The sequence below is a fragment of the Phalacrocorax aristotelis genome, chromosome 6, assembly GCF_949628215.1.
Source record: "Phalacrocorax aristotelis chromosome 6, bGulAri2.1, whole genome shotgun sequence".
In the NCBI taxonomy this organism is placed as follows: domain Eukaryota; kingdom Metazoa; phylum Chordata; class Aves; order Suliformes; family Phalacrocoracidae; genus Phalacrocorax; species Phalacrocorax aristotelis.
Genome location: NC_134281.1, coordinates 25,018,240 through 25,045,052, shown reverse-complemented (window position 1 = coordinate 25,045,052; position 26,813 = coordinate 25,018,240). Strand labels below are relative to the sequence as shown.

The following is a 26,813-nucleotide window of genomic DNA, read 5'->3' as shown; positions in this document are numbered from 1 at the left end:
AAGCTCCTAAGAAGCCTGTAATGCTTCTGGCAGCTACATTCACATGTGGATTCAATTCAGAAAACCTGTCTCACAGAAGCCTGTTTGAACCATAGATCTAAAAGTAGAACAGCCCAACTCCAAAGGTTTCCACAGAATTGCATGGGTAAGTAGGCCAGAACTAAACATCACTCAGTTGATATTAGTTATTGGAACAAAAACTTACACAGGCTGAAAATATAGTTCAAATTAAACCTTTCTTTTGGTCATACAATTTAATAGCTTTACTGACATAACTGGCACTGTTCACCTATGAAAAGGCAGCATTCAGAAGGAAGGACCACGAACTTTAAAGGATACCATTGATATTCTTGCTTCTAATTTTCTCTTCCCATACGCCATGCTCCAAATATTTTAATGAATCATTTAGACAGGAAAGTACCAAAATACATGTTTAATGCTGCTCAGAGAATAATAATAAAAAAAAATGTTTCCTCACTTGGGGCTTGAACGACTTGGGATTCCCAAGCAGAGTTCTGCTGGGTCTACAGGTTTTGCACAACTGACTATGAAAGCCCTTATTTCCTGTCCTCAGAGTGCAGCTCATTTTCCCAGGTCTCTAACAGTTAAAGCTGGATTACAAATCTAAGCAGGCAACTGATTGTTCAGAAAACCAACTGATCGATAAGAGTTTTTTGTTGGGTATCTTTCAGACACCACATGGCTCAGTGACCAAAAGGTTTGCTTCAAAGATAGAAACAGATCAGATTAAAACAAAAGCTTTAGGAAAAGTCTGAACACACTTTTCTACTAGGCATACTAGAAACGTAACTGGAAATTTTTGGGGCTGTGGGTAAGCTATTTGCACAAACTTACTTTCATTTTTCCTCCTTCAGGAGGCTCCTTTGCATCACTGGGTTCTGTCATAATTTTGGGAGTGTTCAGCACAGGAGCATGCCCAAACACTAATTTTTATAACATGCTTTCCAAAGCAAAATATAATCACAGTATCTCAAAAAGATTTTAAATCTACAGGAAAACTAATATTTAGGAAACAAAGTCATCCCTACATGAAGCTAAAAGCCATGACAAAATAGGCAGATGAGGAAGCTCAGTTGGCTTTATTCATTTGAGAAGATTGTGCAAAAGAGACTGAATTTTTGTTCAGAGGCAACAGAATTATACTAAATAAAACTCAATTTGTGCTTACAGAGTTGGGGCTTGCATTCTTAGAGCAATCTGCAAGAGTAACAACAGATGGACTAGGAGAAGTTTCCTTTTCACTAAGTGCTCTAATTTCAGTTTCGTAGCAATACATTGTACAGTGGAAGATGTTATTTGAAAAATTAATTTCATAAAATTCCCACCAGCTAGATTAAACTCCAGCAATAATAGCTAAAGGTTGATGGCCCTGCTGCTTAGGACTCTTCACCACTATGTCTTACAACACAGTTTCAGAGTTCACACCAATCATGTATGCCTTGTACTTAGGCACCCAGCCTTCTACCAGGTTTTCCAAAGGAGTTACAAGCCCCCCAGCTCTGAAACCTGATAAAGAATATCTTTATCAAGGAACCACCGTCATGACAACAAATCGTTTAGAATTTATTATCTGCTGAACAGCTAATCAGCATTGTTTTTCAAGGTGATATCTTGCCAGAGGAACTGATTTCATATTAAAACATTGCAGTGATGTGGCTTTGAGTTTGTTAGAAGTAAAGCCCATTATTTAATTTACGCTTATTCCCAGAGTTACATGAAGCTCAGATGTTTATTAACAAGCTTCACTACTATTTGTAGCTCAAATCTAGAAGCATGAAAACAAAACCAACCCATACATACAACATGGGAATTGAAGTTTTCCAAAGAAGGAAGAGAATGTGTTGCTCATAGCAACAGCCAATTGTATGTAATTCAATTTGAAGACATTAAAGTTTCCAGATCTATGTTTAAATGTCTGTGAGGCAAAGTTCCAGCATGCTAATGTAATCCGAGAACTGAAGTGTTTGAAAACATCTTGTTCAACAACATGGCTGGGCAAACTTACTCTCCATTAGAAGTTCTCATTTGCATCTACTGTGGCCAGAGGCAGCTACCTTTCCCTTTTTCTTCGTTTGTGTATCATCTGTGAAGAAAGTGTTGTTTATGAAAGTCATAAATCTGAACACACTTTAACATTATGTGTAAGGTTTCTTGATTACTGTGAATTAAGCACTTACAGTAACCAAGTCAGGCTAACTGCTTTCTTTTGTGTGACTGCTTACGCACAGTGTAAGCAACATCATATCACTTACAGGGAAAAAGAACAGACGCTTCAATATAGACAGAGGGGCACTCTGCACAAGTCACCATACCAGTAACCACCCACGTACCTCAAAGATCTAAATTCTGCAAGTATCTTTTGCATGGCATTTGAGATTATGTGACTGAAAAGTAACAGAAAACAAAGGTTGTTGAGCAAACCTAAAATGGCTGTCTAATTTTAAACAAGTGTTTGAATATCATAGGTCCCTTTGCGAGCTATACTGTCCTCCTAAAACAGCTAGCAGCAGCTCTGTACAAGAGTGAAGTGATGCAGCAAAGTAAAAAAACCCCACATCAAATTGAATATGAAAATGAACACATCAGATTGGCCCCATTACATTATATCCTAAGAGCAAAGACTTCTGACTTCATCCTTTAAAATATGGAGACCATTTCTGTTGGCTATATCTCCTTCATGCATACTTAGGAACACTAGGCTTTGAACTGTCTGCAATCGTAAGAGATCTGTTGGCATGGAGCAGTACATGGTTGCACCACAGGAACAGTTCAGTGACAGACTTTACTCCACTTTCATACTGGTTTATAGACTAATAATTTGTTTCTCCTCACATCAGCAGATTTTAAATCCTCAGTTCAGAATGAGTGCTCTGAGAGAAGTTTGCAGCTGAAGTATTTCCCATGCATTACCGTACACTGCAGGCATCTCCCTGTAGTCTGCATACAGCAAATGCTTACATACATACAGAAGAACAAAAGGCGTAAAGAGGAGTCTTATTCCCTTGCACAGATCTGCCAGCAGTGTGAGCCACAGCCTGCGCTGCCAGAAGCATGTCATGTACCACGACAAAGCTATTCATTCCTCTAGCTATCCAGAAACATTGGTATTGGAATTTAAGAATTCATGTGACTTTCAGCCTAATTTCAATACATTCACTTGCAATCAATGATTATTTCTCTGCATGTCAGTGATATTTTTCTTTGATCACCTAGCATTTAACAAGAAGCACCAGAATACAGGATACTATAGATTAATGTGCATGATCCTTTTGTTTCCCAGGAAACATAACAGAACTACACAGGCTGTTAAGTGGATTCAAAGACCTCAATCAATGTGCCGTTTCCCTATTACTCAGTAAAGGTGCATGTAACATTAATTTCAACATTTCTGAAAAAGAAAATTGTAAGAGGTATCCACATAAGCAGATTCGATAATTAAAATTGTAGTGCACTATATCAGTCTGTGAGAGGTTATGATGCTTCTTTTAAATAGAGAAAACAACCTTTTTATCGGTACACACACAGAGTAACTGTTTTGGTAGTTCTGTTCCTTCTGTAGGCTACAAACCTGCTGAATTGAAAGTGGAGTTAGATATTTAAAAAAAAAAAAGACATCCTTGTTTTCTGGAAGAAAAGTCTTACAAATATAAGCTAAAATATCATGCAACCAGCAAACTACTATAGAATCTGAAAACAAGCAAAACTGGAGCTACATCAGCATGTCTGTGGCAAAATAATAAAAAGAGGGTTTAGTAGTGTGCTTGCTGGAAGCAGAGTGGGAAAGCTACAGAGCAGCCTTGTCCATAGAAAGGAAACATGATTTTTCAGCTAACTGGCAGTTTATGTTTATCAAGTGTGCTGAGCGAATCTACAGGGGCACACTGGCTTTTAAACATGACTGAGAAGTTGAGACAAGCAATTCCCTGACAGTACCAAAGGCATGCTGTAGGCTACAGACTCTTCTGCACTCGTGCTAGGTTTCACCAAGGGCAGCCGCAGGACCACAGGCCAGGGGTTCTGCACAGGCCCACTTTGTAGTGGCTCTTGTCCAACATTTAGAAACCCCAGCTTTAGGATGTTATGTAAATACCAGAGTGTATAAGTACCAGATTTAAATATATATATTTATGTATTTGTGTTCATATATGTACACATACGTTATATAGTATATATAAAAAATTCATTTACTATAACAGTCTTTTTCCCTACCCTGACTTTTCATAATAAAAGGAGCCAGTTGAAACCACAATAAGATAACTACATGCTTTATATAACTTCAGAGTTCAAAAGTGATTGCCATATTCATTATAAGTTCCAAACAGTATTTACAGTAGAACAGTTCAGGGTGCCTTTGTACCCATGGGAACTAGTACAGCTTCAATGTACACCAAGAAATCAGACTACACAGTCCCAGATGCATCTGAGAAGGACAAAGTTTATGACTGCCATCTGGATGCAGCTGTACAAGTTCAGAGAACAATCATACTTTGGAAACTGCTATATATGTGTGTATATATACACACAGAGTACTGGAAATTGTTTTGAAGAAGCCCTCAAAACACTAAGAACATGTAAGGAAAATGTCCAAGTACCTAAATAGAGTAAGCTTTAAATGAGTCTTCCCCATTCTTCAATTTCATACTTATTACCCAAAGACTATAATAATATCATTTAACTTGTCAGTACCAGAGAATTAGATTAAACAAACAACTGGCAGAAACTTACACATCTGGCTAGAGCAGGCACCACTTCATCTTCAGTTCTAGCCTCCACAGCTACATATTTTACCAGTCCAAGTTTTGACAGATAAAGCATCTTACATGAAGACTAATAAAAACTCCCTCCCAAATTTTCCTATTTATGGCTAACTGTGGACTTTCTCAAGCTGGACTAAGTTTTGTGGCTGAGACAAGTGCCTAATGAAACATGAAAGCAAAGCTCAGGCTTCATTTAGCCTCAACTACAACAAAATGACAGGCTTCCTGCTGCTCCGCTTACACACCTAAACCTTTGCCTGTCTTGTTGGCTCTTTGATCATCCTTAAGTCTTAGATGAAAAACATTAAATTAGCTGACAATGCCTATTAATCAGTTGTTTTCAGTTTTATTTTAGAAAGCACTGGCTATTTTGTTGCCGTGAAGTAATCTAACACAGTAGTTTGTGGGAAGAACTACTACCATTCATGTCTTACTTGGAATCCAGTAAGTATTGGCAGCACTGAATTAACTATTTTCTTTGAGCTCCGCAAAATCAAAAAGAAAAATATCTAAAAAAGAGCCTTCAATAATAAAACCAGATTATAAAGCAGAGGCATCTTTGTGAGCTTTGAACGAGCTAAACACATGCGGAGAGCACCTCAATTTCATGCTGAATCCTAGAGACACCAACAACAATCTCGTGGCTTCCACAGCCAGCTGATAGCAGCGGGCACAGCTGAGAGCTCACCCACTAACAAAGAACAAAGCTGAGCAAAATTGCTTTAATCAGACACCTCGTGACCAAGAAGCAAACTTGTTTGTCAGAAACATCTGCTACATCTAAGAGACTGAGCAGCAGGGCTAGCTGCCCAGCCTCTCCAGTGTCAGAAAACATGTCACCTGATTAAAAATACTGCTTGTAGTATTACAAAATAAAATTATTTAAATAACATTTCCTGGCTGAGATTAATTATCTGTACTACACCAGGCTTTGGCAAAACCTTGTCATAAAATATCAGTTACAACTAATTGAATTCTCCATAAAGGTGAATTTAATTGAGGAACAGAGCAAGACAGATTTCAACACTATCTCATTTTCAGGTGTGCAATGCTTCAGTGATTGGCTAGGGGAAAAAAATCAGAGGTGAATGAAACATGACATAATTTCTTTAGGAAAAAATGCTTATATTAACAGATCATAAATTGGGTTGATTTTATGCATTTGTTCTAGGAATCCATCAGCCAAAACACACTAAAGGCAAAAAAACAACAAAAAAACAACAACAAACAAAAAAAACCCCAAAGAACTCAAATGGGTGTGGAAACAAGAGCACTTGCTTGAAACACCAGAAGTTAGAAAGGGACATGTTTTTAATGAAAAACATCTTGTACAATTTGCACTAGTGTATGGAAATTAAACATAACTATAGGAAGAAATGGCGTTTGGTTATTTAAAATTTCAGCTTCTCAGCTTGTTTAGTAAATATAGATATTTTCAAATTTTCTAAAATCTCATCCCCAACTCTAAAGAGAGAACAGCAACACCCTTATTTTACAGAAATGACCAAGGTAAAACATTAATTGCAGGTAAAGGTGTTAGTTGAGCACAAAGAAGGAAGCCATACTAATCAGGATCTTTGAAGCCTCCCACCCTTATTAGCATCTTTATTTACTAAAAGCCATCTTTAATGAGTACCTAAATGTTTGCTATGCACTTACTATGCAAACCAAAACATTTTAGCTATATAGCTACTCATTCCTTCTGACCTTGTAGCATTCTGTTGTGAAAAACAGAAATAACTCACTGTGAGTCCCTCGCCCAAGGGAGCAAGACCCAAGAAGGTCTCCAAAGTGTCTCTTAAGGATCAGTAAATGAACATCTCTGTGTTACAGGGTGGAAACTGAATGGCAGCAGGACTGAGTCATAAAAGGTCAACTAGCAGCAGAGAGCAGGAGGCTGAGTGTAATCCAGACATACCCAGGAAAAACTCATTAGATGTTGTTTCTCCTTGTGGATTGACTCGATGAGGTTCTGTCTCCTCTCTACCCATTTTGTCAGCTCATCAGAACTAGTGATCCCCTGATCACAGCTAGGAACCGGCCCCTAGAAGCCCCGAGTTCACTACCTGGTACATTTGGGTAATCCTGTCTGGTACCATGGCCTCCTTTCAGAAAGGAAGACAAAGTGTCCTTCAACAAGCAGTAGAGGAGGTGGGGGAACAGGGGGATTGGGGGTGGGGGGGTGGGGGAATATAAAACCCAAGCTTCTGTTCAGCTGAGTCACATCAAGCTATTACTGTTGCAGATGATTCAAACTTCCTGCGCAGCTTGTGCTTGCTTAGAGATTCCCCACCCAGTACTGAGCAACTGCTGGGCACATTTTGTTAAGTTAGAAGAAAATGTGCAACATACCTGCACATGACAGAAGTAGTTTATAAAACCAAATGCCCTGTAAATACAGGTGTGGTACCCTTAACTGAATTATTATAATTAATTGAGTAGGGATAGAACAGTAAAACGAGAATTTCAGCTGCTTTGACAGCAGAAACATTTGTCTAGTAGTTTTGAAATTTTCTTGCCTTTTTTTAAAATAGCAATTATTAACTTCTGTATTTGAAAACCTACTAGACATCACCTATGGATTAGTTTCTTGCCAAAATCTGATGGAGCCTAGGAGAAGTATCACTGTATGTTTGTCTTGTTCTTATACTCCTTCCTACATAACCATCAGACATCTGACAGTAGGATAAATAATCCCCCATACAGCCATTCTTATATTGTTAAACACATGCACCTTCCCTGGAACATATTCTGCATTACAGCTTCAGAAAGGTAGAGGCAGACTGGACTACACAAGCTATGTATTTATGATAATAATTACAAAATATATAAACAACATTGACTGTAGGGCATGCTGGCATATATATCAATTTTGTCATTCCACATGATCAAATACTTCTCTAACTCCAGTGTTAATAAGCATCCAAAAGTAAATATAGATGGCTTCCTCCCTTGTTTTCATCTACAGTATCGTGTAATAACGTAGGCCATATTTGTAATGATTGACTTGCTGCAAAAGCTTTGAAGCAGACTGCATTGGAGCTCCCTCTAGCCACCATTTCAGGAACTATTCATTTACTGTAAGAAAGCTCAAAAATTCTAACACAACCCTGGCAACAAAAAGACAGTAAAAGTGCTTTCGCAAATGCTTGTGTAGATATTTTTGGGTTTACATTTTCTGAGAGCTTTCTCCTCTGTTTCAGTGTTTTAGGTGAAAAAAGACTTAGTGCTGCATTTCAAAACGGCCAGCTTGGCAAATCAATCTTATGTAACACGCCTGTCACCTTTTTAAAACTGTGAATCAGAAGGTTTCAGATGGGACTAACCCTTTTCAGGCAAGCACCATCTTCTGAACATCCATACTGAGCAGCCAAGTCCCTACCACTTGATGATGACCTCTATGAGTCACCTTAAATGCTATTTTAATGCTGCTTCATTCTGATCAGCAGAACACATTCTGCCATCCCCAGGCACCTGCTCAAGTAGGGAGCCTCCTTGGCCATAAACTGTATACATAGTTCAAATTTATTATGAATCTTGAGTTGCTTGAAATTGTGGCAATCCATATTCAATTACATAGCTGGTGGAATAGCTAAGGGAACATTTTAAAAGCTTGATATTTCAGTCATGCTACTACATTTTCAGGGGATTATTTCTTCTTCATTTTGCTTCAGCTAGTTAGAGTTATTTTAAAGTCTACTTTGGGAGAGAAGTCTGTAATTTATCACAGTTGGACTGGTTTGTTTGCTCCATCTAGCGGTGCATAAAAATCCCTACTATTCAAGCACAAAGTGTCTGCATGCACTGCTCTGAGCCATTTTAATGACTTCCCACAATCAGTTACAGAAAGAAAATAATACACCTGCAGAAAATAACAGCAAGTTAGTAGCTGCTCTGCAAAACTGAAGTCTCACACATCTATTTTAGGCAAAACCACCCAAAAGAATGTAAGAGCTGAATATATTTGCAAAGGGAAACTCCACATGGCAGAAGAAAAACAAGATAGACTGATCCTAATAGATGCAAGTGCCTAAAGATGTCAAAGGAGAAATTCCCTACCTGAATTCCCCCAAAACAGCAGCTATTCTTCAATTCTCTGAGCTCCTGAATTCAGAAATTTGGCCTCTAAAAATATGAAAAATGCCATTTCAACTCCATCTTCCATACTAGAATGCACAGTAAGACAACCTTCATTCTTCACAAACACAGTGCAAATTCATTTAGGAACCAGGAGATAAAGGAAATTTGGTACCCTTCCCTGTTTTATAATGATGTGCAGCATTTAGGTCATCTACTTTTAAACTCTGGTTAACTAAAAGAGAACCTCTACCAGGCTCTAGTGCTAAATCCTGAGATTCACAGCATGTTTTATTTAGCCAACCATGATTTATTTAATAGGAAAATGTTTACTTCTGCATTTCTGACTTTCACTGCATCAGAGAAGGTCAGCTTTCTCTATTTGCTCCACAAAGAGAGTAAATGCCATGATTTGATGACACAATGGATACCAACTCAAATTGTTTCAAATGCCAGCAACTTATAATGACACTATTTTCCCATAATTGGAAAACTACCAGATAGAAAACAACCAATGATGGCATCCTGTAACAGCTAATAACACTGATCAGTCTTTGACTTCATTTTCTCCTGAGACGCATCATTAATTATAACCACAGTCAGAAAAATCAACTGTCATCTCTTCAAGGCAAAAGGGCTGGCAACTCGAGTTGATGGCTTTAATTTTCATATTTAAACAGTTGGCTTTCTTCTTTGTTTTCCTTTACACAAATATATAAAAGATACTTATTGAAAGATTGGACAAATCCTACCCTATGGAAGAGAATAATTACAGTGCTTCAGTCCAGTACACACTGAGTAGAGAGAGTTAATTACTGTTTACATTTGGGAGGGAGATAAGCAAGTCAAAATATCAGAAATTCCTACTGTTTCTATCTTTGGGAAGCAACTCTGAGAAACTCTTAATTACAGAAGCAAAAGACCAAAACTGTCAGCAACATTCAAACATTTCAATGTTTTACCCTGCCCAGGAAACATCAGAGTAGTTCCAGAGATATGTTAAACTGCAGTAATCTGTCATACAATTTTTGCATAATTTTCAAATTTTACAGTGGTAATGGAAGTACTTGATATATATCATAAAGCCAAGTGATTACAAAACCCATGAAACTAAGGAACATTCAATACCAAATAACAGAAGCAGCCATATATTGCTTGCAGTCTGCAGTCAGAAAAAAGAGCATAGAAAAACTGTTACAAAATCATGAAGGCAGATTAGCCTTCTGCAAGCAAATTCTTCCTTAGGCCTTGGACACTTCACAATCATACCTAAAGCAAGCACACACACACACAAAAATTTAACAGGAAGGACAATATTGGTACAATGCTAAGAAACAGTAGATCAAATCTAACTGAAAAGCAAATAACCCATATTTTTTATTTTATATGGATTCCTTCAGAGTCATAAAAAAGCACGTTATACAGGATGAGAGCGAGCCTTATGCTATCTTCGCAGTTCTCCCCTCTTGATCCTGATGATTCTCCTTTTATCCCATCTTTTAACTTATGATAGCAACAACAGGATTATAGGCTTTCCCACCCCACCCCCACCCCCCACCCCCAGTCAGTTTTTCTTTTTTGCTAGCTTCAGGCTACTAAATGCTACTTCATAGAAATTCTGTTTCCTGGTATATCTGCTTTAAGTTTCGAAGATCCAACCAGTACAATCCTTCCAGTTATTTGAGAGCCACAATATGTGTCTGGAAAGATGGAATCAACAGGGTGCCTTTTGGGCAATGGTAACTGGGACTATTCTTAGACACCCATGGACATGTTCACATTTATCTGGTTGCAGTTACAGGGCCATTCAATTACAAGTTCATCCCTTTGATGATAATCTTTACACAGAGAAAAATATTTTCATCAATTAGGTAACAGAAGTACATGAGTAATGATTTTGTACTTTTGCTAATGCTTAATACGAGACCTTCAGAAACACAGGCAAACAAAATTAGAAGACAGACCTCAAAGACGCTTTGAAATGTAATCACTCATAGCTATAGTATCTGCTGTATCAACATAGATGTGCTGGTTCCTTAGAATAATTGAAAAGCAAAGAATGGTTAATCTCTATATAGTAACATTCATTAAGTGTCATATGATATTTGCCCAACCTTGAAACAAATTTCTAGGACTGTTAGCAGTAAAAACAACCTAACACAGATAAGAAACAGCTCCCCTCCCACCGCATATCCTCAACATTGGGAGGAGAAGAAATCAGCTCAGTTTGTACCCTTCATACAACATGACCACGTACATACAGTAACAAAACTCACAGTACACTTAAAGACTTATGGTACTGTTTATTTTAGTTCAAAATAAACTATGCATTTGATGTATTTGTTTACAGTTTGCATGTGTTTTAAACACTGGACACAAGGAAGAGAGTTGTAGAAAAGCATGGAGATGAGATTACCAAGCATTGATAGCAAAAATTTATGGCTGTGGCATTCTGAATAACTCAAACTTGACATGAATCAGAATCCTATGGCATCCATGCAAGTGTCAGTCCCATACACACCAGTAAGAGAGGAGAGGAGAGATGGACTATACAGATGTAGCACTGACTGCACGGTTAGCGACCCCAAGCATCTCTGTTATCTTGAAGATGGACTACTAGACCCGGAAGGTGGACAGCAGAACTGGTGCAGAACATTATCTTCCCTGCCAAGGAAGAGGGGGGGGCAAGAAAGAAAAAGACAGGAACAGAATCACAGGGAACAGCATTAGGAAAATTAAGCTTGAGATTTTTTTCTGGTTTTGTTTTTAAATCCACAAATAGCATAACTTGTTTGTAAGTACCATCCGATCAACCCATTTCAATTTCAGACACAGGACGTTCAACACAATGAAGAACAGCCAAATGGGCCTAGGCCAACACTTACGAGTTAAACTCTGGGGCAAAAGTTGTTTTGAAAGGGCAATTTCTGGTTTTCCTGTAAGATAAATTACATTAATTACCCAGCCTACTGTGGCCATAGCTCCTTTAATTTTAACATCTTTAAAAGAAACTTTCCACGGGTATTTTCACTGCCCATATTCCACTGAAAATGCAGAACAGATGCATTCCCCTTCTGCTGGTGATTAACATACAGAAATATTGATGATTAACATCTCTGGACTTTACTTCTCCCCCCACCTTCTTTTAAAGTAGAAGGAAGAACTCTGTTTCCATCCAGAGTTGCCAGCATCATGAATGGTGCTACAAACCAGAAGGCACAAAGGCTATGAAGGAAGCAGTTTGGAATACCTACATCTGTAATGCTATAATGTGCTTTATGGCGGGTGGAGGAAGGGATGCTGGCTTAGCAGGAAGCTTGTACGAGGTCACTTCTTTATCAGTAACACAACCATGAGTGGCCATTTCCTTTAAACCAAACAACAAGCTAAAGGAGGAGGATGGAAAGGAACACAATGAAGGAAGGAAAACAAGAAAATCCAAAAGTAAATAGTAAATTCCATGATATTCTGCCAACTCCTGATTGTTTTCAGACAGCTTGCTGTGTATGAACATAATTCACCACTTTCTCATCACTAGATCACACAGGCATTTTGTGGAAAATTACAATTACTACTATAATTATGCCAGCTTTCCTTTGCCATAGGGTTTGAACTCAGACGCCTTATAGAATCATCGAACCTCATACTTAGCACAGAGTATATGATTTGGTCAGAATTTTGATCTGTTTTGCTTTGTTCATCTGCATATTGCACCTTTGATGCAATAAGCTGGCTGGTCTGAAATATGTTGCTTTCACTCCTTTGCTCAATTTGAAAAAAACAAACAGTCAAGCTTTAAAATCTCTGCATATTCTAGAGAGGCTGAAGTGCTTAAATGTGCTAGTTATATAGCTAGGCAATCCGTATTCAGTTAGAATTAAGATTCCTATTAAACCTTTTTCTTCAGAGAAAATTTGAAATAAACAGTCATATCAATAGTACAAAGGATTTTGAAGTACAGCTCCTGCAGCTACATCTTCACCTGTGACTAATCATTGACTGGGTAACTACCACAGGACTGAGTTGTCTGCTGTATAGTGTGGGATGTCTTTATAGATGCTTGTATGAAAGATGCAAAATATTTGCTATGAGTCTAAGCCTGGGAAACAGTACAGTGCTCATCAGTGGAAAAAGTAAACCGAGAGTTGCAAAGAACCAAATTTATCTGTAAATAGATATTTCTCACTTTCAGGAATCTAAGCAAAAAATTCCCAGTTTTCCCTGACTGTGCCTAGTGTGCAAGAATTCCCACCGTGCTCTTTCAAAAAACTTACAAAAAAACCAAACCACTCTAATACAATCTAGAAGCATCTGTCAGCTAGACATCATTGTATGTTAAGCTTCTCTGTTGACCAGTTCTGGTAACAAAATAGCTACAATGCCTACCAGTGGCTCAGACAAAAAGAAATAGCAATCAATCCTTCTATCATCTTCCATACAGTGGTTTGTTGTATGTAAGCCAACATTACCTGATGAAACAAAAATTCCACATTAAAATTTCACATAAGTACAGTATTTTCAGAATAATGTTTTTACCTCCCAGAGGTGCTGATTAAACATTAAGCAGGTAGAGACTGCAAGAAAATGATGGGATTTCTTTGGTACTATAACATCCTTTGCATTATCTTTTTGCTTTCACAGGTATCACTGGGGAAAAAAAAAAAAGAAAAGAAAAATCTCTAGCTTCAGGTTTTTGAAAATGGTCTTTGGACATGAGGGCATCTAATTTTAGAAGGATGGAAGGTAAAGTGGATGGAGAAAGAAATGACTGCCAGCCAACATTTCATGCAAATCAGAACATGGAAATCATAATTATAAACAAACACATCAGATGAAAAGATGTTTAGATATTAGTCATAAGCAAATCTGTCCACATTTGTAGTTGCATGTATCAGTCTATTACATATCCATACAAAGAATACAGATATGAATAAATTTAAATTCCCAAGCACGGACAATCCCCTACATTATATCTTTCTGCGTGGAACCATTTCTACAGCCATTTCTGCTGTAACACTCATCACACAAACACCTGAATAGCTGACAGCTACAGTAGTATTAGGGCTACAGGACATTAAAAAAATAAGAAAACAAAAAACCTGCCTAATTTCAGCAGAGTAGGAAGCTTTCTCCAGGGGTGGCCTGGTGAGCTATCCTCAGGCTAAATGAACCCTGCATGTTCAGGAGTAGTGTAAACAGCTGAGTAACTTGAAGTTTTAAGTGATATACTCCCAGTCAACAACTATCAGGTGCACAAAAGTGTGTGTATGTTATATCTAGCACCTATACAGATAGGCTGAAGTACAAACTGAAGTCTGTTTACAGAGAAGATGTGTTCAGAAAATGCTGGGAACAGACTGTTCTTCAAACAAGAAACAGATGATTAAATTTACTTTTTCTGAGTGCCATTATATCTCTGGGCTTTGCTTTGCACACATTCTAGCTGCAAGGCCACTGAGATAACAAAGGCCATATCAATCAAAAGGCTCAGTAACTAAAACACAAGACTATGGATCGAGGCCCTTTTGGAAGACTCTCCAGGGCATATCACCGTCTCCTTTATTTTGCCTTTCACACCAGACAAAACCTCTATTCAAATGACCACTAACAAATACAGAGCACCTCATGGAATTTGCAGCTTCAAAGTTGAGTACGTTGTTTTTAAGACTCTACTTTGGGAGGCAGAGGGAAAGGGAGTCAAAGAAACCAATCTACAGACATTACTAGTATCCTTATTACTTTTTTTTAATTATTACTTTCAAACAAAAATAAAAAGAGCAAAGACAGGAGGAATATGGGCTAAATAGAACACAGACAAATAACTAGCTGGAAGTACATTTTATGCTTAAGCTTCCTAAGACTTTTCTTACAATAGGAGAATGCCAGATATGTTGTATTATTTCTGTCTATTTTGGACATTGTAAAATGAACAAGCAAGAGATTACTGCAGTAGCTGCAGTTATTAAAAATGCATTATCTCCCTATTAACAATTCAAAACAGATGCCAAAGATCGTCTTGACTAGAAATAAAACTGCTGGAGTGAATAAAACATCCAGCAATTACCTAACAGCAAATCAGAGATGCTCCAGATTTCACTGTTGTGCATTCATTAATTGCTTCTTTCAGAGCAAATTTAATTTTTAATTCTGGGCCACAAAATTAATCCCGCTGTGTATTCTTTAAATAAAGCCTAAAAGCTGAAGTTAGAATGAAGCATCCATTTCTGCTTTGTTTCTAATGACTTCTATTTATAAATTTATAAATGGGAAGACTAAAAGCTAAATTTAATACTATTAAACGTATGTGGAAATTTAAAGTCCAATCCTGTTAGTGTTATAGTAGCTGATTTTCATTCACAGCAATAGGATTCCCATATACAGGTCATTTAGAAAAACAGGTGCATAATTTGTACTTGACTAAGAGATTACAGTTATAGTGATGGCAAATTGTAACAATCAGTTTGGATACAACAGTTTCAGAAATTTAACTCATGGGTAAATTGAGCAAATTCCTGACATGAGGAAGACTAACAGTCCAGCTCTTAACATACCACCACGTTTGTGTGTAGGATACTACCTAGGACAGCATTAAGCATCACTGTATAACTTGAAACTAAAGTCTACAGAACAAACTTGCAGCTCTTTTTCCCTTCCCAAGATCAGCATGCTTCAAGAACACCGGGTAGTTTGTGTTAGAAGGGACTTCTGGAGGTATCTTTAGTCCAGTCCCTTGCTCAGTGCCTGGCCAACTATATGAAGTTGCTCAGGGCTGTGTCTGGCTGAACTAAGCATTGCTGAAGAGAGATACCACACCTCCTCTCCTCTTCCAGTGTTTAACCATGCTTATGGTGAAATTACCCTCTCTCCTCCACCGTGTATCTAACTGGAATTTTTCTTACTACAACCTACTTTTGTTGCCTCTTGTCCTATCCCCTCCTAGAAGAGGCTGGCTGCACCTTTTCTGTACTCTCCTGTTAAGGAGTCAAAGACAGCACCAGCCCTGAGACTCTTCTCTAGGCTGAGCAGCTCACGTTCTCTCAGCCTCTTCTCACTTGTCAGATGCTCTGGCCCCCAGACACCTTGGTGGCCCTTTGCTGGACTTGCTGCAGTATCCTGATGTCTTTCAAAATGCCAGACACTCCAGAAGAGACTTCACAAGTGGTGGCAGAAGGGAGGAAATGCCTCCCTCAGCTCGCTGGCTACTCTTGCTCGTACAGGCCTGTATGTGGTCAGCTGCCTTTGCCACAGGCACACTCTGCTGGCTCATGAACATCTTATCAACAGCTCATCTTACACCCAGGTAACTTATGCATTGGGCTGGGGGAAAGAGGTGTGAGGAGAACAAGGACATGCCTAATCCTTGAACTCCCTTATCTAATAACTCATAATAAAAAAAGGTTATCACAGTTCACGTGCTGCTGGTAGGCCTAGGCTGGTTAGCCAGGAAAGGAGGTGAGACATAGAGCACATTAAGTTTCCTGGCATCCAGTGATTGACCCATTACCATTAGGTGAATAAGGGAAACACTACTATGGGTTGTTGGGTGTTCCCAGATCTCCACTGATTCTACTTGAGTTACTGTTGTATACGTACACACAGTCAGAGAGTTTGAGAACTAAACTTCCTCGAGAGCAAACGAAGTCAACGATGACTGCCTTCGCACACCCTGATCTTTAAACAAAAGCTGAAGGTCTTATGGCATAGGTTTGGCCATTATACAAATCTGTATGTTGTTTTATGCATTAGTACTCTAAAAATTGTACATGCTTTACAGATCCCAGCCACACTTAGGGCATTTATTTTTTTACTGCACAAAGACAGAGACAAAAAAAAAGCTAGAGAAGTTTAGGATTTTTAAAGCACAAAGTCATGCTGCTGGAAGTTTTAATTCCAGAAGAAATACTACCAAGAAAAATACTAACTTACGTGGAGCAAGATAGTGAAACATTCAAGAAACAACTGGTTTTCCCATCAACATCCCTATAGGAAGATCTCTAACAAGTACTTGAAATAAAGCATTATAAACTAAGGACAAAGGAAAATAAAAGCCTCATTAAAAAGCAAGTGGGGAATCTAATAGTGTTCAGGCCCTGCTCCTCACTGCAGAACTACTAAGTTGCCTTACAACTTCACTATGGTTTCCCTACCACCCAATAAGACTGAGAGCTCTGATGGGAGAAAAAAAACCCAAACATACAAACAGATGCTGCAATGTAAAACAACAGGATGAATCCAAACATGCAAGGTTAGAGATAACTAAGAGATGAAATATTCAAATCAGAAATATGTTTATGCATTTACAGATTTAGGATTCATTGTTTGTTTTTGTCTTTCCTTATTACCAGTGCAAAGTGATTTGATTTTTCAGCACCAGACTTCCAATATTTTGATATTAATATTATTCATGAGCTGGCAATTATCACTAAGTTAATCACTAATTGTAAAAGTAAATAAGACAATTTTTTCATGGCATGCACAATTTCTTAACAGTTTTCACATTTCTAATTATTTAGATTAACTGTCCTTTGATGCTTCTATAAGATTACTTTAAAGACTGGCACTGACAATGATAGTAAGGTGGGTAATTACTACTCTCCATATTTGATCAAAGAGAACTTGGAAAACACACAATAAAGACATCTGTGTGAAATAAAGCATTATTAGCTGGAAAACATGTATTTTTGATATATTCAGGGCAGAATCTGCTTGGCATCTAGGGCCTGCATCTCTTCAAAAAAAACCCTTACTTCAATTCAAATCAAAAGGCAGTGCTGAGCCTTTTGCAGGTCCGTGATTTTAACCTTGAGAGTGCCACAATACATGGCTTACCTCACACACTGTCACGAAATATTCAGGAGTTATAAAAAAAAGAAAAAAAAAGAAGTGTTGCCGGCACAACATCAATATCCTACATAAATGATATTGAAACGTTTATGTATTTGTTATGTGAGAACTAAATCTACAACTAGCTTCTTCCTAACTTTCAGAGTCTAGGGGGATGTGCCTCTTAAAGCACATGAAACTCATTTTACCGTATAATTCAAGAGTGCCTGAGAGAAATGAATAGAACTGTCCTATGAGATCTAAGAAGTGTTTCATATGTTTTTCTAATACTTTTTTTTTTTTCTTTTAAAACCTAAACCACTATACCTTTCTTATGTCAAAATGTAACATTAGATCTCTCTTCAAAAATAAATAGTGGGTGGACCATATCTACTCTTACCTGTACTCTGAGTGTGTGGCAGGGACAGCTAGCTGGGTATGGTACAATGGAGCTGGACAGCAAAACTGGTGCAGAGTATTTAAAGACCTACGACACAAGGAAAAACACAGAGTCAAAACACCAAGTGTTTAGAAAGGGGCTTTTTAGGGAAAAGCAGGTGCTAATAGGTATATCTGAAATGCATTAAAACTTTGAATGAAATTTGATGTACATCTGTCAATTCTGAATCCCAAGAAATAAAGAGGGAAATAGCCCCATGGTTTAAATGTACACATCAGGAATGACAGTGATGAATTGTTGCAATGAAGAATCAAAGTTTTTTTGCAAGATTAAGATAAAACGCCAATTTAAGACTTTGGGTTTTGCCTTGCCACGCGGAACAGCGGCAAAAGCTAAACACTGAGGGTTAAAATTCCTATGGAAATGGAGCTTCAGACTTGCACGTTACTCTGCACCAGTCAAGCTGTTTCTTTGTTAATGGAATTACAAACACAGTGCTTAAACATGAGGAGGAATAATGCAATGAATATGGACATAAGCTTTCTTCAGGCCCAGCAGTTATAAACACACTGCAATATGCCACTTATAAATTTGAAAGAATCTAAGTTTCACCCACGTTTTAAACAACATTCTGAAATGTCCAATACTAATTTAATTGCTGTCATTTTTTCAAGGCATGGAAAAATAAAAAAGCTTTGCAACGCAAAAAGATATTCTGCGCCCCAGTTCATTATGTTTGTATTTTTTCATTGAAAACACAGAAGAGTTGCAAAACAAGACAAGATATTGCATCTGAAGTAAAGCTTAGAAAATCTTTAAGCAACACACAGTACACTTCTCAGCATCTTTGATGTTTGTGCCAGGAAAAATTGAACAAGGTTTAGCACAGTAAGTCCTCCATGATAAAACTACCTGATCAAATTTCTTAAGACACAGCATTCTTCTAGGAAATCATAGAAAAAATTAATCAGTATTTCCTAGCTCTTAGAGTGTGCACACGTGGAAGAAGTATCCATTAAATTGAGAATCCTCATTTAACTTGTAAGCATCCAAACTGACACTTAATAGAGAATGCATGTAATGTGTACACACACACACACCTTTTTTCCTCCCCTCATCTTTTGCTTGGCATCTTGACAAATGTTTCAGAAGATCGATTTTTATTTTTCTGCATCCCTGAGGCTTAAAGTGAATCTTGTGAGATCACTCTCTTATAAGATCAAACAGAGTGGTTAAGCAAAAAGTCAGTCTTTGTTCAGAAAGGAGTCAGTTACCAATCCTTAAGAAAAAGCACCAAAAGCAAGGTCAGTTTGCTCTGATTTCTGTTGCCAACAGTGTGTCAGCAACTGCACGGCCAAGATGAGTTGGATTTTCGGTTTAAAGATAGCAACTGATGGTAACTCCTATAAAGTATCTGAGCTTTTGGAAACAGAAGTGCAACACAATTCAGTCATGAGGCAGATTGCCATCATGGGACATACCCTGCTAATGCCTCGTAGTGCACAGTTACAAATTGGTGGCACCTTCAAACCACTTGGAAAGATGACTAGAACAATTCTAAAGAAAGATGGACAATGTTACTGAAGACATTGACAGACCATGATAAAAGCAATTAAAGCACGCAGAAGCTGTATTTTCTGACAAGAAAACATTGTTTTCACACAGGTTACTCCACACAATTCACAGAACCAAGGTAGTACATTATAAGTGTGCATTGCACGATCGGCTCACATTGGGTAGGGAAACTGATCACACTGACGAAATCGCCGCTTCCTGATTTATGAATACCTAATTTTTTTCAGTAGAAGCAAAAGGAGGAAATTAGTATGAGGGTGTCCCAAATCCCCTTCCCACCACCATTTTTTTCCATACAAATCTCTTCTCATCAATAGCACCTCTTTCTTCAGAGAATAAACCAGCAAACATATGAAAGACACTGGCTTCAGTTCTGCTCAACAAAGCATTTTGAACAGAGCTTGCTCCTGGCTATTCCAAAAAGAATCTGTCCACAAGGCTTCATAAATCTGTCCTACTCCAATTTCCCTAGGTCCCTCGCCCCCAAAAATCAAAATAATGAAGAGGAAAGTTCTCCCTATAATCTCAGCTTGCTCATCTGCAGTTAAGGTTAATACTCACCTATTGCACAAGACTGGTTACAAGCTCAACTGCTTTGAGTTTCCTTTTGAAGGTGTAGCAGAATATTTCTGCTACAAAAGTCCAGTCAACTTGATACTAAATAAGAAGTGCCAAAGGTTTGTCAAGCAGTAACTACACTGGCACTCTGTGTGTCATAGGTAGGTGTGGAGTAGATAAAATAGATGACAGTGTTCAGCTGCAGGCTTGTAATGAAGTTACCACATATCATTGTTGTTTTCCAACAAGAACGTCTCAGATGCCAAATTTCAGCCATTTCTTAGAGCATTCAAAGACAGGCTCTCTGTCCAGCTAGTTACAGCAGCAAACGTGAGGATTAGACTGCTCCAAATTTTAGGCTTCAGGGATATCTTGACTCAGTGTTTTGGTTCCTCTAGATCCCATTGACTGGTGCCCAACCAGCCTGACAAAAAGATGAGGCTCAGGCTCTACCGCCTCTGTCATAGCAAATTAGTCAAAGCAAATATACCTTCTTCTGGTGCAATCTATGATCTGTACATGGCATTTTTTTCCTTCAATCACCTGCTAAAACAGTACTTCCGTTCATGCACTCCTCTGGAACATATCAGAAAGTTCAAGATTCAAATGCCTTTTTTTTGTTTTTTTACTATATTGCTAGATTTTTTTCAAGCAGCCTTCAACACAAATTTGCATTCAAAACAGAACTGATTTGCTAAGTTGTAACTCAAGATATCAGATGAAAAAATATTTGAATTATTTGGAGAAGTAATCACTTCCCCTGTTCACAGTATCATAGATATTTGGCCCTTAAATTTAGTTTCTACATCTCTAATCTGTGGTCTTCAAAAGCTGATGTAAGGTTATAAAGCACAGCTACTTCAGCACTGACACATGACAAATGACTAAATTGATTAATGCTTCTGGTAATTTCAGTTTCTGAAACATTACCACAACATCCCAGTGGACACGGAAGCTTTACAATTTCCTACTTCCAGGCCAAGTTTCTTCCAGCTCTCCCAAGTACTCATGGACAGGTAACCACTTATCAATTTTTAAAGAAAGTTCTTTTGAGAACACACTAGTCAAACAGTAAAAACAGAACCAGATCTAATCACATCTTGACATTACATTTCCCTCACAATACCAACATAATGAGAAAAATCCAGCTATGAAGTAAGTATGCAGATTCAAAGTACTTTTAACTGTTCCTGTCACTTCTGTATAAATTCCACTATGTTTGCCACTAGGAACCGCTCATTTTAACAACACATTCATATCCATCATACAGAAGTGATCATTCTGTTTATTCTTTCAGTGCTAGAGTCTTGCTAGATGTACAAATAAAAAGAAGCAGATTATTGATCATCACAAATCTACAACTTTTTTTTTTTTTTTCATTTTCTTTTACAATCACCAACAAGCCCCCAAAACTCAGTAGACATTTTTCTCTAAACTGTTTTTAAAACAACCTGGGAGAACAGAATACCAGGCTACTAATTTGGAATTACTTTTGCTTTAACAGGCTATCCTCTTAGTGTTTTCAAAATGTCCTCTTAGTAGGCTGGTAACCATCCTGCTGCTCCTGGCAACAGGGCCGTGCTGCTGTGCTACCAGCTGTAGCAAGAACCACATCCATCCAGCAAAATGGTGAGAGCATGGAGAAAGCTTGTCCTCCTAACTCTAAATAGCACACAGTATTTAGTACAGGATATGTTATCCAACCCTTTTTTATTTTGCCACTGTGTTAATTTTCCTGTGTAAATCTGTGAGTGGGTTGACAACATTTATTAAATCATCGCTGTCTTAGAACTTCTTCCTAACAAGATTATCAGCTTTCAGACAGATGAGACAGACACTGTTGTCTCATGGATGCTTAGTAAAAGTGTATTAGTACAGGATCACAGCCTGGAAGTAATCTTGCCTTCCTATAAAGTTCATGATGTGGCTGATGACAGTCTACTAGGTACGCTCGTTCATCTTTTCTGCGTTTTTATACAGCCATATTACTTCATACACTATTCCTCCTCTTTGTATGAAATAACAATCTGTTCCCCTCCATCTGCCAGTAATCTTCCTTTTCTTCTGGTACATTCTTCCATGAGGTGCTGTGTTCCAAGGAGTACATGCAAGCACTATGAAAAATTCATACCAGCGCAGACCCCTATACTGCCTCAGGCACTCTGTATACCTGGTGCTAGCTAACACATATCCTTTTTAAAACTAGCTTGTAAATAGCAGAAGTGGCAGACAAGATCATCCCCAATATAAGCCAATTCACTTTAACGTCATCCAAGGTACCTAACAATTGTTTGATTGTATTCATGCCTACAAGTTAGTAAAAGGAATACTTCCATTTCTCAGTATTTTATGCTGATGAATAACATTATTTTACAAGTTGAAAATTTTCTTTCCCAGTTCAATCCAGAGTTATGGCTATAGCTAAGATTAGAAAACACTATAGTTAAAAACTAGTAAAGTCTGTCCTTTTCTTGTTTAATAAATCTAACCACTTCTGTAATGACTAAGAAAATTTGAAATAGAATCAAACTGATCTCCAAATAGGTAATGAACAATAAAAGTCACTATCACACAGACTCATGTCGACCCCAGCTAAAAGCTTGCTTAATAACATGTTCATTAACATGTTCAAAAGGCTTTCAGAAGCAACACACTGGCTGAGCCCACAAGACAACTTGCTTTTTGGAAACTCACCCCAGCAGAGAAAACAACAGATAGCTTTATATGGCAAATCATATCATCTCCTCATAATCCAAGTTTGAATGTTGTTGTCTGTGGACATGTCCACTAAGATGCGATCCATTCACATTTGCAAATTCCTACTGTTCTGACAAACACATTCCTTGTGCTAGTCAGATCTTCACCCAAAATATGCAGGACAGTATGATTTTTGGCTTTTGAAGTAGCACTGAAAAAAATTTTTAAATTATTTTTTTATTTGATTCATCCCACTTTATGTCCAGCAGTCTCTAGCCAAGTATGTCAAGGGGAGGCTGTGGTGGCATATAGCAAATACTATGTATTTTCAGTGTTCCTATTAATGACAGTCTTTTCCCTACACACTTTTTTGAATGGCAATTATACAAAAATAAATGCTGTTATTGCTTTTATGGTTGCATATATAAAATATCTTAGAGTTCACATATACTTGACAGAGATGGTCACACACTATAGAAGACTACAACTAATACCTTTATTACTATAATTTCCTTTCAACAAGGTGGCTTTCTGTACACAGCTTCTTGGACACCAAATCACAGGAAGGTAACAAGACAACATTGACCCCTCCTCCATCAAAAGGTCCTTAAAATAATTATCATCTCTTGGGAGAATAAAAACAGTACCATCAGAGCATACTGAACCAGGAACATCAGTTATTTTTGACCCATCCTAGAACACAATGCTCATTAACATTATAGATAATTATTTTAAAAATAATTATTGTAGACTTTTTTGGGTTTGATGAAAATGAAGTACTAGCATACATAAATAGGCAAGAAGTGATTCTTTTGCATCCTAGCCAATGCACAGTTTGTAGGCAACCTCTAATACTGGGTTAGCTGTAACTAGGGTGAATTTAATTAATATTGTTAATCGGTAGGCACTTAAAATTAGAAACATTTATTTCCTTTTTAAGTCTTACTAGAAAACCATTTATTCTGAAGGGTGATATATAATAATTTACAGAGCATATAATATGCACTTCTATCATTTGTGCTTACCAGTCACTTCCAAAATATGTAGAAAAAACCCACACAGTCCAAAAGCAGAAAAAGAGAAGAGCAAAGAGACATGAAGCTGCGTATGACAGAAGGAAAAATCTTTTAGATTAAATCAGAAAATCGATAGATTCACTGCATCTTTTCTGTATTTCCCACATAATTAAATTAGGTCCCAGAAATTCTCAAGAAACTACAACTCACATTACAAAACACAGCCACATTTATAATTTCACAAAGCAATAATATAGTAAAACCAAATCTAAATAGCAACATCTATACATATTGGATTTGAACCTCATGAAAGAGGAAAAACAGTAATGTACAAAGAATGAAATTACACAGATATAGGATAAGAGATTTATGGCAAGGCAAATCTTATTACTTAAAACAATGGTACAATGACATATGTTCTACTCAGTGCAGCATCTGAAAAAATGTTTTTGTTAATCCTAGTAGTTAGACATTGCTTAGCTTTTTTTTTTAGAAGAGCAACAATCTAGGTTTTTTACATTTTATTTTTTAAGATGTAAAAAAAATATACTTTTTTTAAAAGGCAAGAGTCCTGAGCATATATATTATTAGAACATGGACAGATTTATAGCATTTAAGTTTTCATCTCAAAACTTACTCATGCATTGAAGAGCTGGTGTATTTAACTGTTTAATATACATTTTCAGTATTCAGAACAGATTAATTTTGAAGAACATGAGAATTTTGTATATATGTATATTCTGAGAGTTAATTCTAAAAAAGCCCCCAGGCTTACATTTTCCTCCTTTTCAACTATCAGCAGCAGCTTTCTTAATCAGGAGTTAAAATACAGAATTATAAGAAAAGTCATAGTTTATATCTTGTTTTCTACAGTAATATGCTGAGGTAGGTAAAAGATACCAAACATGTAAGCAGTAACAGAGGAAAATACTGTACAAGATGGTTCTATAAATAAGACTGCAAGATAACTGTTAAAGATAGTAACCTACAGAGATTAAATATTCTTTAACACCACACGATAAGCACTAGAAGAAATTATGTCCCCTGCTGAGCTACAAAACCCCCAAACCCCAGAACTCAAATTAAAATGGAGTCTAACACAAACATTACTACTTCTCCCTTGTATAAACATACAGCATTATATTTAAAGCTGATCCACGTACACCTGGAAGGCTACAACCTGTTTTCCAAGTTGACTTTTCTTATTTCAACTTCCTATGTACAGTTCCAAGTTTATTCTGATCTTAAAACATTTCAACTTAACCATTCATACCATCACTGTAAAACAAAAGGCTAAAGAAAACTTAAGAACAGATTTCCAATACTCTTTCAATATTCATTTAGAGTAGTTCATTCTTGAATGTTTGAACTTATTAGGCCTGCGTGTGGACGGTGCTACTGAACATGAAGATGATTTACTCAAACTAGGACTCTCATAGGCACAACTAAAATAACCGAAAAAGGCTAAGCAGATGCAATGGTCATCTGTAATGTATGATTCCCCTCTGGCAAACCTAAATTTAACCCTAAAGGGAGAGGATCTTTAACCAGAGTTCAGAAATGCAAATAGCAGGTACAGCCATTTCAAAACACTGGATGGAAATGAACTACTGATGGCAGCGAGGGTGGGTGGTAGAGGACAACGTAACTGCACACTCATGTGTTTTGCATTCCTTTTTCCCTGAAGTAGAACAACATTGCAGTACGGTTTAAGAGCAAGCTCATAGTAAGGGTCATGCGGAACCACTAGAATTCAGCTGAACAAAACCACCCAGTGTGGCTTCCATTTATACCCTGATGCCGACACCACAAACAGGGTGCAAACTTTAGCGTTGTCCTTCCTCTGGCTACAAGTGGATAAGCATTTAGCTCTTCTGCCGAACGTGACAACTCATGCGAAGAGCTGCTGCAGCACTGCATTAAATGAACTAAGTATTAAACTCATGCTTTGCTGACTAATGTTTGAGAAACTGTTCAAGTAAATAATAAGCAATTAATGCACCTTAAGGTTTTGAGCAGCATACATAAAATTACAACAAAACTACAGTAATATTTTGCCTTATTGATATTATATTGCTTAATATTGCAGTCCATATAATTATATTAGTATATATGTATTTAGAAGACAGATTACACTTTAATATGACAAAGCATTCAAACAAAATGGAAGAGAGATTCTTGACTCATCATAGAATCCCTAGCATCCTGCATTGCTGCTTGTATGCAGAGTGGTGGTGGGGGGATGTTTGTTATTTTTTTTCACTGCTGAACGTAGGCTTATTCACTTTATTAGGTTAATTTTTTTAATACCCATGTGCATAAATCAATCACCATCTATGCACTTCTATTATACAGATCGTTCATCTGCCAAAAGGTAACACCTTAAAAATGGTTCGTGGAAAGAAACCTACCAAACAATAAACTGATCACTACTCCCACTTCTGGAATCCTCAACACAGATATCAGAGACGTGATGACAGATGAAGAAGGAAAAGGTACTCACAAATAACACCTTCTGCAAGCCATCCTTGAGTGTGTTGTGGATTTGGTATTTATATTTTCTTTCACGCAACCTGAGGTAGAAAAGCTCTTTCTTGAGAAAACAACAACAAAACAAAAACAAAAAAATCACATTCACGTCTTTTGCATGCTCATTCAAGATCAGCCACGGTGGAACATCACAAATAAGCAAGCTGGTGATGTAACCAGCATCAAACACTGCATCAGATAAACCCAAAGGCTCTACAGGGTTATATTTTGCAAAGCCAAAAGGTTTTTCCCAGAGAGGAGGTTTAACAAGCATAAGCCAGCCACGCTGTTCTCACATTCCTGGTGGGTTTGCTTTCTGCTTCCAGAAGTAGTCCCAAATCTGTATTTATTATTAAACTT

General features: G+C 37.5%; 1 protein-coding gene and 1 long non-coding RNA gene across 2 annotated transcripts in view; both read right to left on the bottom strand.

Annotated features, from left to right (window-relative positions):
- IQSEC1 (IQ motif and Sec7 domain ArfGEF 1) overlaps positions 1-26,636 on the bottom strand; it is a 196,832-nt gene extending 170,196 nt beyond the window's left edge. Inside the window, exon 1 of the mRNA XM_075096697.1 lies at positions 26,428-26,636. Within this exon, the coding sequence (XP_074952798.1) occupies positions 26,428-26,450 (23 nt within the window). The 5' untranslated portion in view covers positions 26,451-26,636. The remainder of the gene's footprint in view (positions 1-26,427) is intronic.
- LOC142058821 (uncharacterized) lies at positions 11,139-18,266 on the bottom strand. Its single transcript, XR_012661124.1, has 2 exons — positions 18,079-18,266; positions 11,139-11,519 (listed from the first exon to the last, which is right to left on the bottom strand). It is a non-coding gene; the product is annotated as an uncharacterized LOC142058821 (long non-coding RNA).
- Positions 26,637-26,813: the final 177 nt, after the last annotated feature.